Here is a 16,041-nt window from a genome sequence, read left to right as displayed (position 1 = left end):
CCTACTGCGACTCCCGATTACATCTTGGAACCGTTAGTAAAGATAGAGAAGCGCCAGCTTCGGTACAGATTTCTCCCTCGTTTCAATCCTACCTACTTGGAGGGATTACCCCGGCACAAAAATTCTGCCACGTCCTTCAACTTGATTGCACTTTGAGTAGCGACGAAAATGACGGAAAAGTCGATGGAAAGTAAGTGCAAAAGGAAATTCGGGGCAATACTGGGGTAAGTTCTATGGTATATGCGAAGATTCTCTGCTTAAGACTTCACTCTGGAATCGTAATGTATGTATGTTATATAGTAGGTATAAGCAGCAGGTTGAAATTTTGCTCAAATTTCAGCTCGAAAAAAGTGAATACAGTTTATGCAGCCCAGTATTGAAGGGTCCAAAGGGCTTCGACGCTAGTTTTTAATAATATTTAATTTTTGTGCAAGTGATCCATCAATTAAAAACTAAATTATCCCAAACTTGTTTAACCAATCAAGACAGTCAAATCTATATTGATGCCGAGTATCTGAGGGTGGAGTGATTGCTGTGTATTTGGGGGGAAGAGGGAGTGTCATATGGCCATCCGTAAACACCAATTTTGAATCACTTGCTGGACGACTTCGGTCGGTATCTCGTGAATAATTTTCCAATGCCTCAAAGCATTTAAACTTTACATACCCCCACAAATAAAAGTCTTGGTGGTCAATCCACTGGTCCGAGACGAGAAAAAAATTGCTTACCAAGACGACGACGCAGTAAATCCGTTGTTTCACAGGCTATATGGCAAGTAGCTTCGTCTTTTTGGATCAAAATGTTGTGGAGATCACGACGATCATTTATCATAGCGCGATAGCATTCGCATTTTACTCCTACATTGGCGCCAACCTCGCCTTTGCAGAAATATGGGCCGATAATTCCTCCAACCCATAGGTCGCACCAAACGATTGTTTTCACCGGATGTAATGGCTGTTCTTAAATCACTTCGAGTTGCTACTCAGCCAAAATACGGCAATTTCGCTTATTGACGTAGCCATTAAGCCAAAAATGGACCTCATAGCTGAACACCATAAATTGGTCTGAGCGCGCGATTAACGTTTTTCACAGAGCATCGATTTTCGTTATACAATTGCACGATTTGTAAATGTTTTTGAGGCCTAAATCTTTCTGTTCAAAGTATATTCTTCAAATTTAATTTTATTTGATTTATTTTATTATATTGTAGAGTATATAATTTTGTATGCTCAAATTATATTCTGCAGCGGCACGTCCGTTCGCGAAAAGTCAAAGCAAAAAGAGAACGAAAAAGCGGGTGCGCAAAATATGGGAAAAAGCAAATGTCAAAAGTAACGGGGTTGCCATATTAGCATTTTATTGACCAGCTTTGCACTCAGTCGTAACATTCCGCCCACCTCGTCCAGGTCCTGCGACGAAATAAGGGACCAGCCGCCCACCGTAAAGACATCAGTTGTCCTCCATAGGCAGCAGTACTAACTTTGATATGGCTCGCTTGATAATGGAAGTTGGCGTACGAATGGTTGCCACTCTGACAACGTCGTCAGTTCCTGGATGCACGTCTATTATACGACCCAACGTCCACTGAGTGGGAGGAGCGCGCTCGTCGCGTATTAGGACCAAGTCTCCGGGTGATAGATTGGTGCTAGTTTGATGCCATTTGCGTCTTACTTGTAGTTCTCGCAAGTACTCACAACTCCATCGGGCCCAGAAATGTTGCTGCATTTGTTGAAGCTGTTTCCATCTTTTGAGTCGATTTGGATTAACATCAAGTAAACTTGGTTCGGGAGTAGCGACTAACGGACCGCCCACCAAAAAATGGCCAGGGGTCAACGCAGCTAAGTCCGATGCGTCTTCTGTTAGTGCCGAGATCGGCCTCGAGTTAAGCACTGCTTAGCGCTCCCAATTATGCGCTTTAAATGATGTTTCATGCTTTTTATACCCGCCTCCCAGATGCCTCCGAAATTTGGAGATCCAGGTGGTATGAAATGCCAGGTTGCTCCCCAAGTTGGCACGTACCGTGCTGCCGCCTCAAGCTGTTGTCGAAAGCTGGTCAGATCTGCTTTTAGTTCCGCATCGGCTCCCACGAACGTTGTAGCACAGTCGCTGTATATGTCCGAACCGTATCCACGGTGTGCAAAGAATCTTCGAAGGGCTGTAAGAAACGCTGCAGTGGTCAAGTCGCTAACCAGCTCCAGATGAATTGCTCGGGTGCTGAAGCATACGAATAGGGCAACATAGCCCTTGTAACTGTGATGGCCTCTACCTTTCGCGCTGCGAATTTGGTACGGTCCACCGTAATCGAGACCACAATGACTAAAAGGTTTTGCTGCGTTGCAGCGATGCGTGGGAAGACTTCCCATGATTTGGGTCGAGGGAACACCTCGGTGACGAAAACATTTTATACAACGATGAATGAATCGTCTGATTGACGAACGAGCGTCAATAATCCAGTATCTTCTTCTTATAAAGTTGAGAGTCGATTGAACGCCGCCATGCAACGTATAGTCATGCGCTTGACTGATCAGTAACGTGCACAGAGGATCCTGTTTCGGTAACAAGCATGGAAACTGTTCATAGAAAGGCATGTTTGCGTTCTTCAACCGCCCGTTTAAACGCAAAATACCATCGCCATCCAAAACTGGGTTCAATTTGAGGAGCTTGCTCTTCTGGCAAATCGGTTTGCTAGAACGAAGACAGGAGATCTCATTAGCGAAATGAATCTTCTGAACATACCTTATCCAGAATTGCAAGGCCGCGGTTCTTTCAGTCACAGTGCACCATAGAGTTGTTTCATGGGGTCGCTTCATCAGTGCGGCAAGGAAACGCTGACATCAAGATGTGACTGCCAATAGCTTGTTGAGATTCGAGTATTTTTGAAGCAATGTCGTGAGTATGGTTGGTTTGGACTCTTCCGGAATCGTCACTAGGGAGAGAACTAATTCTTCGTCTGGATCTGTCGAACCATTGTGTTGTTCAGGCCAGGTGCTTGAGTGACGATTTAGCCACGGAGGTCGCCGCCACCACAGCGACAACCCTGCGAGCTGAGACGGGAAGATACCCCGGGATGCAATGTCGGCTGGGTTCGTTGTAGTAGGTACATACTTCCAAGCGCTGATTGGTGTTAACTCTTGGATTTGAGTTAGACGATTGCTGATGTATTGCTTGTGTTTACCAGGATTTGATCGAATCCAGCTGAGCGTGGTTTTGGAATCCGACCAACAGTAAAGTCGAATCGCTGGTAGTTGCAGTGTTGACAGCACTTTAGCGGCTACTTTCGCTGCGAGTAGAGCAGCATTTAGCTCCAAACTCGGGATGGTTATCTTCTTCAGTGGTGCCACCTTAGTCTTAGCGGTTAGAATTGGTATTTTTACATCATTACCTGAAGTTTCCACACGAAGGTACGCGACAGCAGCATATGCCACAGTAGAGGCATCAGAAAATACATGCAGTTGGTAACTGGATACACTGGGCTCAGCTCCAACCCACCTGGGCACTTTGAGTTCTCTGATTTGAGGCATTTCGTCTCTAAAGCGTCGCCATTCTTGTTGAAATGGGTCAGGAATGGGATCGTCCCAATCGACACCCGATAACCACAGCTGCTGACAAATAGCTTTACCTTTAACTACGACAGGTGCTAGTAGACCCGGCGGGTCATAGATTTTGGCCACATCGGACAATTGCTGCCTCTTTGTGATGTCTCCAATGACAGGTGTTACGTTTGTCTTGTAACCGATGCCGTCAGTGTCGCACAGCCAATAAATTCCTAGAGCGTTTGTTTCGCTATCAAGATTTAAGTTGCGGGACAGCCCAAGGTTTTCGTCTTCAGTGTACAGATGGCGCATAAACTCAGTAGAGTTGGACATCCACTTCCGAAGGTTGAATCCGCCGCGCTGCAAAAGCTGTTGTAGCTGGCGTTGAATATTCAGAGCGTCTTCCACGGTTGCGGCACCATGCAGGCAATCATCCATGTAAAACGACTCCGTTAATATTTTTGATGCTGCCGGAAAATCGTGTTCTTCATCCGTAGCAAGCGTGTGCAGAACCTTAATGGTGAGATAGGGCGAGCAATTTAAGCCGTAAGTTACAGTGAGCAACCGGTAAATGGCTGGCTTGCCCTGCTCGTCACGCCAGACAATCCGCTGCATATCAGCATGAGGTCTGCTGACTAAAATCTGGCGATAACATTTTTCAATGTCCGTTATGAACGCAACCCGATGCATTCGCCATTTTAAAATGATGGAGCTTAAGTCGCTCTGCAGCTTGGGTCCAACATGAAGACAGTCGTTTAGAGAAACGCCACCTTTGTATTTCCTTGAAGCATTAAATACAGTGCGAAGCTTCGTCGTAGTGCTACCTTTTTTGTACACACCATGATGAGGAATGTAACATACTGGATGCGCAAAATCGTCAGATGGGACTGGCTCCATATGACCAAGATTTCTGTTGGTTGGTTGGTTGGTTAGAGTGGTGATTCATCCAGAATCCAACTAGCGCTTCCGCACCATTTTGTTGCCACATCCTCGTTACCAAATTGTTTAACAGTTATTTGCAGCAGGACTATATCCAGTCTGTGCGGTTTAGGAACCTTATTAGGTTGTTGACGTCTACGCCAGACAGTTGCTCGAGACTGTCGAACAGCGGTTTGCCCAGGGTTAACATTCTGTCCTTCCATAGGGCAGGGCATTCACAGAGGAAATGGAAGATTGTTTCTTTTTCCTCCGGTTGTTTACAACTATGACAGTATGTGTTGTGAGGGATGCCCATTTTGGCGGCTTGTTCTCCGATAGACCAGAAGCCAGTTATGACTGCCGTAAGTCTGCAGGTGTCCCGTCGTTTCATGTTTATTAATGTCAACGATTGCTTGAGGTTGTAGGTGGGCCATAACGTTCTGCTGATTTTGCATTTCGTCTGGTCTCTCCATCTACAATCTGCAATTCGAAGGTATTTTAGAGAAATTGCATTCTTGACCGCACCTAGTGGAGTGAATACTGGTACTGCAAGAGCGCTATTCATGGCAGATCCCCCTCTTGCCAGTTCATCAGCTTTTTCGTTACCTTCTATGTTCCGGTGTCCCGGGACCCAAATCAAGGTTACTCTATGGTTTTCACTCAAGTTGGTGAGGCTATTCCTACTTTGCTCCACCACTTTAGAGGTTGTTATAGTCGCGTCCAGCGCCTGGATTGCGGCTTGGCTATCCGAAAGAATAGCGATATTGGCCTTAAAAGAGAAATCTGCGATTAGTAACCTACAGGCTTCCCCAATTGCTAGTACTTCCGCTTGGAAGACGCTGCTGGTATTGGGGAGACGCACAGATTTTTCAATTCCAAGTCTATGAGAATATATACCAGCTCCAACACCACAATCCATTTTACTGCCATCTGTATAGACTGTGGTATCGAAGTTGTTTAGAGAGAATCCCTTATTCCATTCTTTTTTAGATGGAAAGAGTGTGGCAAAATTCCTATTGAACGTTACCATCGGGACGATGTAGTCAGTCCTCACCGAGGTTAACTGAGTTTGTCGCAATAATAGACTAGCGTGACCATAAGTTTTTCTTTTCCAGCGACCCGCTTCATTTAACCTAAATGCACTCATGGTTGCCGTCTTCTTTATATGTAGGTCTATTGGAATAACGTGTGTCAGTGCATTGAGAGCCTCTCTAGGACATGATCTGATTGCACCGACCGTTATTGCACAGGCTGATCTTTGTATTCTGCCGAGTAATTTGGTATTGTACTCTCTCCCTAGAGCTTTCCACCAAACTACCGAACAATACGATAAAATGGGCCGTATAACCGCCTTATACAGCCATAATGTATGCTTAGGTTGAAGACCCCAACTTCTTCCAAGCATACGTTTGCAGGCATATAAAGCAATTTCTGCTTTCCTTACCCGTTCTTCGACGTTTAACTTCCAGCTAAGTTTGGAGTCCAAAATTACCCCTAAGTACTTTGCACTGGTTGATAAAGCCAGAGTTTGTCCGTTGATATTTGGTAGGGTAAAAGTTGGTACCTTGTATCTGGTGGTAAAAAGCATAAGTTCTGTTTTACGCGGGTTTAAACTTAGCCCACATCGTGTGGCCCAAGAGTTAAGCTCGCCTAACGCCCTTTGGATGATCCCACTGATCGTATTTGGACACAGTCCTAACACCATTAACACCACATCATCAGCGTACGCCACCACTTTTACCCCACCTCCGTCAAGTTTTGTTAAGATTTTACTGATCACACATAGCCAAAGAAGTGGAGATAATACTCCCCCTTGTGGAGTGCCCCCGTGGACCTTCTTGGTTATGTTGATATTACCCATATTAGCTTTGATGATCCTCGTTTCTAGCATGGAGATGACCCAGTTACTAATGCAACTGTCCACCTCCAGGTCTATCAACGCCCGTTGGATGGCATCTGTGCTAACATTGTTAAAGGCGCCCTCGATATCCAAGAATGCCGCCATGGTATAATGTTTGCTCTCTAGAGAGCCCTCTATTGTTCCGATAACCTCGTGAAGAGCCGTCTCCGTAGATTTGCCTTTAAGGTATGCGTGTTGTGCAGTTGATATACCAGAGCTCTCCAAAGAGCTTCTGAGGTGCGTATCCAAAAGTCTTTCAAAAGTTTTTAACAGGAAAGACGAAAGGCTGATTGGCCTGAAGTCTTTCGCTGATTCATGTCCTCTTCTACCTACTTTTGGTATGAAGACGACCTTGACTAGTTTCCAGCTGTCTGGAATGTGGCCTAAGTTTAAACACGCTTTAAAAATTTCCTCTAGCCATGGTAGGATGCAGTCCAAGGTTTCCTGCAACATCTTTGGAATGATCCTATCTGGCCCCGGAGATTTAAAGGGCGAGAAAGATTTGATTGCCCATGCAACTTTTTCTTTGGTAATAATTTCATTTGCAAGATGCTGTGGGTTATATTGGCTCCGCCTAATGTTTCCCCTCACACTTTCGTAAGCGCTGCATCCCGGAAAATGCGTGTTTAGCAGAAGCTCTAGCGATTCTTCTGCTGTAGCAGTCCAAGTTCCAAGATTTCTGTACTCAGCCATAAACGCTGTATACATTTCATTGAGTGTGGCATTGTTTTGAAGGCGCGCTTGTTGGTATGCGAATAGTCGAAGGGCATCTGATTTAGAATCGGATAGAGCAGCAAGGTCACAGGACTCCTTAAAGGGATATTGAACGTGATAGCGCCCGGAAATATTGCGACACACTGTACGCTCAAATAGCTTCTCGCAGTAAATTTCGTCTTGCGTCATTGAGGATGAGCCTTCCACGTCCTCACATTCATTGAACTTCCACAGTTGCTGAACCAAATTGTTGAGCTCAGTAGTGGCTGTAGCGCAAAACGTGGTGGCCAGGAGTAGTGTAGATGTGTGGGGCAGACGCCCGTAGATTACCCATCCTAAGTGATTATTCTGTGCAGTAACTTTGTTGATGGCAGAGCGTTTGATGTCGTTGCGCAAAAGGAGACCGTAGAGGTCTGCGCCGATGATGGCATCAATAGACCTGGTTCGAAGAAGTTTGGATCGGCTAATGGCAGATCGAAAAATTCCGAATATGGTTTTGGATCGACACGTTTTAACGGCATGAGATGTCCCAAGCGGGGTAGGACCAGAGCCGAACAATCGATGTTGAACTCGGGTTCTGTAAGTGAATGTAATGAGAAATGAACTACGCCATTAGACTCACCTACACGGCAGCCGCCTATACCGGTGATGGGTACTTGAAGACGCGCTCTGCGAAGGTGTAGTTGTTGAACTGCAAACTCGCTGATGAAAGATGCCTGTGATCCATTGTCCAGAAGCGCCCGCAGTTGGAGTTCATGCCCTGTGGGAGAGCGTATTCCAATAACCGCAGTTGCAAGCAGAACAGATGTGAGATCATTTGTGTTTGGTGTCTGTATTAAATAATCGGAACGCGTATGATGAGTAGCAACCTTGTTGGGTTGCGTAGGAAGACTGTCATGCAACAATGTATGATGTTTTTGCATGCACCTTTGGCATGTATAAGTAGATGAGCACTCGTCAAGAGTGTGGCCTGGTTTTAGACAATTTTTGCAAAGTTTTGCCTCATGAACCAGATCTAATTTTGCTGAAGATGTTTTCTTGCGGAAATCCGGGCAGTACATGAGCGTATGCTTACCCGAGCACGAGCATCGGCCAACGGCCAAAGAAAAATTAGCCAATCATCCCACTGAGCTGTTGGACGGCCAAGCTGTTGTAACGCACGCATTGACTCAGTCACGATTCTGTGGGCATTGCCGCCAACTTGACAATGTTTCGCAAGTATGACTTCACAAGTCGTCGTGTGTTGTCATACCTTTGTTGGAGTAGGTCCCACGCGATTATAAAATTAGCGTCTATAACCGAAAAACTCCGGAGCATAACCTCAGGCTCGCCCTGTACGCTGCTTTTGAGATAGTGCATTCGTTGCACGTTGGAGAGTGTCGTATCTTTGATCACGCACGTGGTGAACATGTCCTTAAAGCTTAGCCACTTTTCAAAAGACCCATCGAACTTCGGCAACTCGATTTTTGGAAGAATTGTGAGTGGTGCATTTGCTGTAAATGAGCGAAACGTGGCAGATTGATTAAAACTGTCATTGCCGATATCTGAAAGCTCGTCGATACCATCGTTGAGTTCACCCATTGCTTCGCAATATGCTCCTTCAATAGCTGCAAAGTGCTCATCGGACAGCGCGTCACGCACCGCTGCTGCATTAGCATCAGTGACCGCCAGCGCACCAAGATCGTCGCGAATAGCGTGATAGCGCAACCAATACTCCGACAGCAGACTGCGCCTGGCTCCGAGATAGCCCTTTGTTTTTTTGGACTTTGCCATTTTACGCGTGTTTGCACCAAAGTTTAAGATGATCTTGGACAAAGACTCTTCCTTTCCAAGCACCATGTTTGATTGTGCGACGAACACGCGGGTCTTCCGTATTTGAGCTTAAGTTCCTTCGAAGCGTAGAACGTTGCTGGACTGCTACTACCTTACTTTTTATTATTTCCAATGTGCAGGGAAAGGTTCCCCGCAAGGGATGCCAAAATGTTCAAAGTATATTCTTCAAATTTAATTTTATTTGATTTATTTTATTATATTGTAGAGTATATAATTTTGTATGCTCAAATTATATTCTGCAGCGGCACGTCCGTTCGCGAAAAAGTCAAAGCAAAAAGAGAACGAAAAAGCGGGTGCGCAAAATATGGGAAAAAGCAAATGTCAAAAGTAACGGGGTTGCCATATTAGCATTTTATTGACCAGCTTTGCATTCAGTCGTAACACTTTCCTTGATTAAATGTCCATATTTAGTTTGACAGGAGTTACGCGTGATCTGTCAAAAACCCCTATTGGAAAAAGAACCTGCAATTCGATCATCCTTTAATACCTTTTACTCATTTCTGTAATATCGGATGGCGAGTTCTATTTAGCTCGTTGTTCACCAGTTCCCGCGCTTTACGGTACTGTCTCTTTCCGTCATTCGAGAATACCTTGCCTAGAACTAATACATTTCACTTTAGTTGAAGCAAAACCTCTTTGAAATTTCCTAAAACCTCACCGCTTCGAAAGTAGTAAATTCTCCTAATGGGATTGTGTAGAAAAACGGAATATACGACTTACAGAAAAGAGTTGTTTTCAGTTTAATCGAAAAATTTGGCACTCTTCAAGTCGAATTGTTTCCTTTGTAGCGAACAGCACTACTCCCTCTAATATTTTGTGTTAGAAAAAAAAAGGAAAAAGAAGCAATTCGTGTTGACAAATGCTATCAATTGTCAAAATCATCATGCAGTACTGCACTTTGCCACATCACCAGCAACAATCTGAGTAGGTACACCCTTCAGTGAATAATATCGATGAGTTCTCTCTGTGTTTATGTGCGCCTGTATGCATGAATGTCTGAATATTCAAAACCAACTGCTGTGTTTACACGCTTAAACGTCACAACGAAGGTCATTTTGATGTTTCGCAGTGCTGCAAAATAGAATACAACAATACAAACTGCAAAATCAAATACTCGACACCTTGTCGATCGATACCACCCCATCTTCACCTCCCACCAGCCACATTAAGGGGAATAGCAAAAGAAGGTGTTGACAAACATGAAATTCGTGTGAATTCCGACACGTTGTGACAATTTTTCTGCAAAACTAAGACCGCATAAAAACCAACAATTGCACAATAAACCAAAAAAATAAAATAAAACAATAACAAGGGAAACATTGCTTTACAACAAAAATCAGTGATAACAATTCGCTTAGCCATGCCGCGTGCTGCATAAATAAAACAACAAAAAATACATGCAGCAGAAATACAAATGCTCAAAAACTGGTGCATAGAAATGTCGCAGTGTTAGCCGATTTGGAGATATTTAGCTGCTTGTAAAAAATATTTGAAATTCTTTGAAATTTGCTTAAGCTTCTGAAAAGGAAACGAGAGCTTTAGCTGCTTGTTTACTCACATTCGTGCACATGTATGTGTGCGTTTATTTTGGATACTAAGCGGTGTGTCAACGTGGGCTAGTGATGCTAATCATGGGAAATATAGCATTTCGGTATTACTTTATACCCGTAGGCAAGCGTATTATAATTGTATGCTCATAACAGTTTTATACGATAGCATAGGTTAAGAGAGAGACAGATATAAATATACTTTCATTTGTGCTCAATTATTTAAGTACTTAGCCTTTTTAAAATATTCCCAATATTTTTCATGGAAATTTCAAAATTCCAAACTTGGTAGGAAATTCACAGAAATTTAAAAATTTAAAAATATGCATATCAAAATTTAATATTTTTTAATCAATGTCAACAGTGAAACTTTTCGTGGACGGAGACTCATCGTCAGTCAGTTTTTGTCCGTCCAAGAGAGGTGTCCACTGAAAAGAGGGCAACTTCTTCCGGTATGTAAGATTTGCTATAGAAAAAAATATCCGGTAAAGAGATGTGTCCCGCTAATAGAGGTGTTCGTTATTTTTGCGTAATATTTTTCCGCAAGTGGCTTAAAACTGTAATTAGCTGTTACAGCATCGGCACCATAAACATCACCTGTAACTAACAACTGAATGGAACGAACAAAAAACAGCAAACGAATTTTCTTTTTAGTGTAAAATGTTACCTTTACAACGAGTATAAACTTTAAATTGTTTGATCGATACTTTACGAGATATCGAGCGATAGGGGATTCCTTTTTCTCCATGCTAATATTTTTCCGTAATTCCTAGGTAGGTATGTAGTTTCATAGCCCATTCAATTTTAGTTTAACAAAGTGTAAGTTTGAAGTCGCTTAAAAGTAGCATTGTTTTTTGACAATTTTTTTCATAAGATGTTGAGAATTTTCTTATATATAAAGTACATTTTCGGAAGGCTTTCCCTTTCTTCTTCCTACCTCATTTAAATACGATGTATGTGAATATTATTGATATCAGATAAAAATATATATTAAGATATATTAAGACTAAGTTCGGTCCCTCTGATGTAAGAGCTAAATAAACTTCGGTGCGGACCTTGCTCGCTTACTTTGTTGCTTTTTATTAATATAATATATTTATATCATTTGATAAGTTATTATTTATAATTTTTTTTGTATTATTCTTTGCTATTATTTATTAACAAGAACGTCAAACGCTGGAGAACGCAGTCCATCACATAACCACTGAAAATGTAATCGACAAAATGCTAAGCAGCGTGGAATCGAGGTTCAGTGGTTTGGCGGAAAAAATTCTTTGGATGAGAAAGCGAGACCTGGACGCAGACACGCCAGCATAGACATTTGTAATGAGGAAGACGGAACGCCACTCTGAAGTAATGCGAAAGCGGTTCCAAACTATAGGGAGTTTTTCCAATGGTCTCCGGACATACCATTGATGCGCCGACAGCTTTGATGATGCATTAGGCCTTTTAAGCCCTCTTTTCCTAAAAAAAAGTTATTATGTATTTTTTATTTGATTTTTATTTATTTAATATCATTCATTAATTCTTGTTTTTTTCTTTAGTATTTTAAGTAGGTATTTTGTGCTAATGCTTAAGTCTTTGTTTTTCACTATATGCAAAAATGTTTCGCAGATTTAGTCTACAGACTTTTAATGGCTGGCCTTGTTTCTTCAAAGGTCTTGCATCCGGTGATCGGCATCCCTCTGAATGTTTTCAAAGGGGAATTGCACAACTTATTTCTAAGGAAAAAGTAGAAAAGCTCCATTTCTTCGTGTTTAATTTCGAAAACTCTTTGGCCCCAGACTCTATAGACGCAGGGCGCAGAAAGTCCTATGGACTCCACGCTATTCAATTTCTGAACTCGTAGCTGTGTTTACCGGTCATTGGATTTTCAGCAAATACACAAAAACTTAGGATTACCATTTAATCCCCATTGCTTCCCCTTTTAGAGAAGGAGACTGTTGAGCACTTTCTCTGCAAATGTCCGGATTTGGCAGCTTGGCGATTAAGGTCACTGAATGAGGTTCTAAATCCCATCAACCTTCTACGTTATTTCAATAGCTCTGGTTGGCATTAGATATCTGCCTACCGGAGGTCTCATAATGGTATCAAATCGGCACTTTAGTGATACTTTGGGGTGCGACAGACTGCTACTTCAACCATTTCACCTGCCCACTTACCTGCTCAATGTTTGAAAAACTTTGCTAAGATTATATTACTAGATATTCAAAGGTTCAAGATGTCGTTAAAGTTCGCAGTATTGAATAAGATTTAATGTATTTAAAATCTTTCTTTTTCTACCCAAATGTGATCCCTGTGATTGCATATTCCCAAGATGCCAATTTTCAGAATTTTATTCAATTTTATTTCCCCATTTTTTCCTCATTACACAACACTTGTTCAAATCCATCCCTTTGTTGTTGCGAGTTGTTCAGCGATTAGTTGTTGTGACACCACAAGCGCAGTGCATCTTTACAAAGGCCACAACGTTTTGGGACAATTTAGTCACTGAATTTCAAGCGTGATGTGCCACAGTGGCTTGGATTTCATATTTTCGGCGATTGGTTTTTGATTTTTTGCGAAGAGCTTATGTAAGCAGATTTTTTTATGAGCAACATTTAGTGCAGACACCAACTTTTATTTTCTCATACGAGTATGCCGTGTAAACTTTGCTACGGAAAATTGTCTTAATTTTTTTTCGTTTTTGGCCAGGTTGACTACTAAGTACTCCGTTGGCTGACTGACCGTTTTGTTCATCGTCGTTTTGCTGCAACGCTTCACGTTGAACGTTGCCTAAGAATATTGATATCGTGCATATTGATCTTGTTCGCCGATAAGACAATGGCATGAACCACTTCCTTGGAAAGCGTCCAACTTGTCCGTGGATCAGCTGCATTGCGCATATCACATTGGGCTGTACACACACCCACACACACATATGCATTTGTATAGATATACATATACATATTGCGGATTGCCATGCCGTCTGGCGTTGAGCCGTTGGAATTGCTTTGGATTGAATTGGTTTTTAGCTGCTTTGTTGGGTTTATTGCATATAGTTTTTGTTGTAATTGTATTTTTACGTTTATTTCTGGCAGTTGCCATCTGAACTCGGGGTTGCCCAAATGGTTTTTATGTATGAATCCTTTCTTATTATTTAATATTTGGTTGTTGGCTTTGTTTTTTGTTGCTGTCGCTCTTTGTTGCTATAGTTGTTGTTGTTCTACGTATTGTTATTTTATGGTTGCACTTTTGGTTAATATTTTTTGACAAAGTGCATGTGATAGCAGTTCACCATATGGCAATACGCGTACAAACAAGCACACATACAAATATACCTACATTCGCACATGCACACATGCACGTACGTGTGTGTATGTTTGTTAGCGTTTGTACGAAAGCTTCGCAGTTCATTTCCTTCACATCTTTCTGACCATTGTCTGTTGGTGTCTTCAACTTCTACCACGATTGGTGTTTTTTGTTCGCTTTGGAAATCTATTTGTAGATTGGTTCATGGCTATAAATTGAATAATGGCAATGTATGAATTTGCAAACATTGCTTTTGTTGTTCACAATTATTTTGTGTGTGTGCATTCAGTTTTTGTTTTCTTTTTTATTTCATATGCCTTTGCAAATACAATTCGTGTGATTCTTATCAAAAATTAAAAATGTTTTCCTGTTTCATTTGCTTTGCTTCCTTTTGCTCATATTATTTTACATACGTATGGGATTTCATATTTACATATGCACCCTTGAGTAGTTTTTTTTTGTGGGTAGTTGCTAAAAAATACAATATGATATTAATTTTTGTCATAATTCATTCAAAATAATTTTAAATTTTTGAATAGTAATAATTATGTTGCACAATATTTTCTTCTTCTACGTCAATGACATAAAAAATCAAATCCATCCCCCATTCTCTGATACCAGCAGGCACCGCATTTGAAGGATGGAGCCATTAATGACTAATGAACTCCAATTCCGTGAATGTTCCGTATAATATTTTGCTTGAGCAAACTATCAAAGGAATTCATGTTGGCTAATTGGAGCTATGGAGTGCAATTTATGTCGTAGGATGGCCCCAAGTCCCTTGGAGATATGGAACAAATTGCACGTCCTAAAATTCATTAGAGTCCTGATTTTATAGATCCGCGATCTACAAATTTTACCACATTACACAGCATGGTTCACTTGATTAGAAGCAATAATTTTAATGGAAGAAGTGGTTATTAAAGCAACCGTATTTGACTTAGCAACACAAGTGTTTTGTAGTTGTAATATTATGATAGATTTATTGCTTCCCAGCTCGCAGTGCCTTTTGTCCAAGTAGGGCATACAAAAAATTTTTGTTCAATTGAATATTCAGCAAAAACAGGCTCTTGTTGGCAATATTATACTTTCTATTCAAACTCTTGATTCGATCGGAAGCGATAAAACACTTTGATCAGAATCGATTTAATGCCCACGTAGCCGAATTGGGAGGTAATTACCATTCGGTAGTGCCTTGGTTCAAAACGGCAGGCAATGGCAAACATCCGAGTGGACTTCTGCCATGAAACTCTTAATAGAAAACCACCAGCCCTTCGGAGACGGCATAAAACTGTAGGTCCCTCCATTTGTGTAAAACATCAAGACGCACACCACAAGTGAGAGGAGGAGCTCGACACATTTATGTATGTTTATAAATATATATACATATTGTTTTTTTTTGTAGCGTCCAAAAATGTCTTGTGTCTATCACAACTAAAGTTTCAACCACGTAGTCTGATTAATATCTATGACCTGGTGCTTCAGGCTACAACGTTTTGTGTGACGCGAAATCGATCAGCCTCAAGATTTCGTAGCAGATTGAAGAATACTGACGATTAGGTTACATTATCTAACGTTTGGCCCAAATATCTCTTCATATTCAACCCAAACTAAAATAACCCGCCATAATTTCTAATATCGCTAAGAGAACCGCGGTTTAAAAAAAATATTAGAAAGTGGAGGAAAACGTGTAGGATGGTAAAGGGAAATTGGAATATATTGAAAACAATACGTCTCGTCACGCGTCATGATACTGTGGTAGTTTGGATCTTTCACGTCATCCTTAATGAAGTCCTTACAATTTTGCACACGAAGCTTGTTTTGGTGATACATTTCTCAAACTCTAGTTTCAGTTTTTTGACTCGATCGAAAAGAAAAAAATCGCAGGGTGTCATATCAGGTAAATTCGATAGCTGTTGGATGGCGCTGTGCGACGGTGCTTTATTATGGTGCATAGTTCAGGAGTTGCTTTTCCCACAAATACTTTTTTTGAGTTTTGCTTTCTTTTTTGACTGAAAACAACGTGGTTTTTTTGGTCTTGGTTTATTCGGAGCTCTACTCACTCGACTGATATCTAGATTGCGTGCCGTACTCATAAACCCATGTCTCGTCTCCAGGAACGTTGCTTTTGATTAATATTGGGTCAGATTCAGTCTTTGAAATCATGTCTTTGGCGATATCAACGCGGTCCCTTTTGTGCATGAAATGTAGGTCCTTTGGGATCAACTTTGCAGCAATATCCTGAACGGATCAATAAACAATGTTCGTGTCCTCATCATTACCGAAACAGTTTCCCAACATTTCT

The 16,041-nt window shown here is 41.6% G+C and overlaps 1 protein-coding gene across 1 annotated transcript; it reads right to left on the bottom strand.

The window, feature by feature from the left end:
* Window positions 1–2,834: 2,834 nt before the first annotated feature.
* LOC129235859 (uncharacterized) lies at window positions 2,835–4,148 on the bottom strand. The gene has a single exon (XM_054869912.1). The coding sequence runs from the start codon at window positions 4,146–4,148 to the stop codon at window positions 2,835–2,837; it is 1,314 nt and encodes a 437-aa protein (XP_054725887.1).
* Window positions 4,149–16,041: the final 11,893 nt, after the last annotated feature.

Source organism: Anastrepha obliqua, chromosome 1, assembly GCF_027943255.1.
Source record: "Anastrepha obliqua isolate idAnaObli1 chromosome 1, idAnaObli1_1.0, whole genome shotgun sequence".
Taxonomy (NCBI): domain Eukaryota; kingdom Metazoa; phylum Arthropoda; class Insecta; order Diptera; family Tephritidae; genus Anastrepha; species Anastrepha obliqua.
Note: the sequence above shows the minus strand (reverse complement) of the source record. Positions and strands in the feature narration are given on the sequence as shown.

What these genes read in the sequence shown, in the direction of transcription:
- LOC129235859 (XM_054869912.1), bottom strand. Translation starts at nt 4,148, where the DNA reads ATGCAGCGGATTGTCTGGCGTGACGAGCAGGGCAAGCCAGCCATTTAC.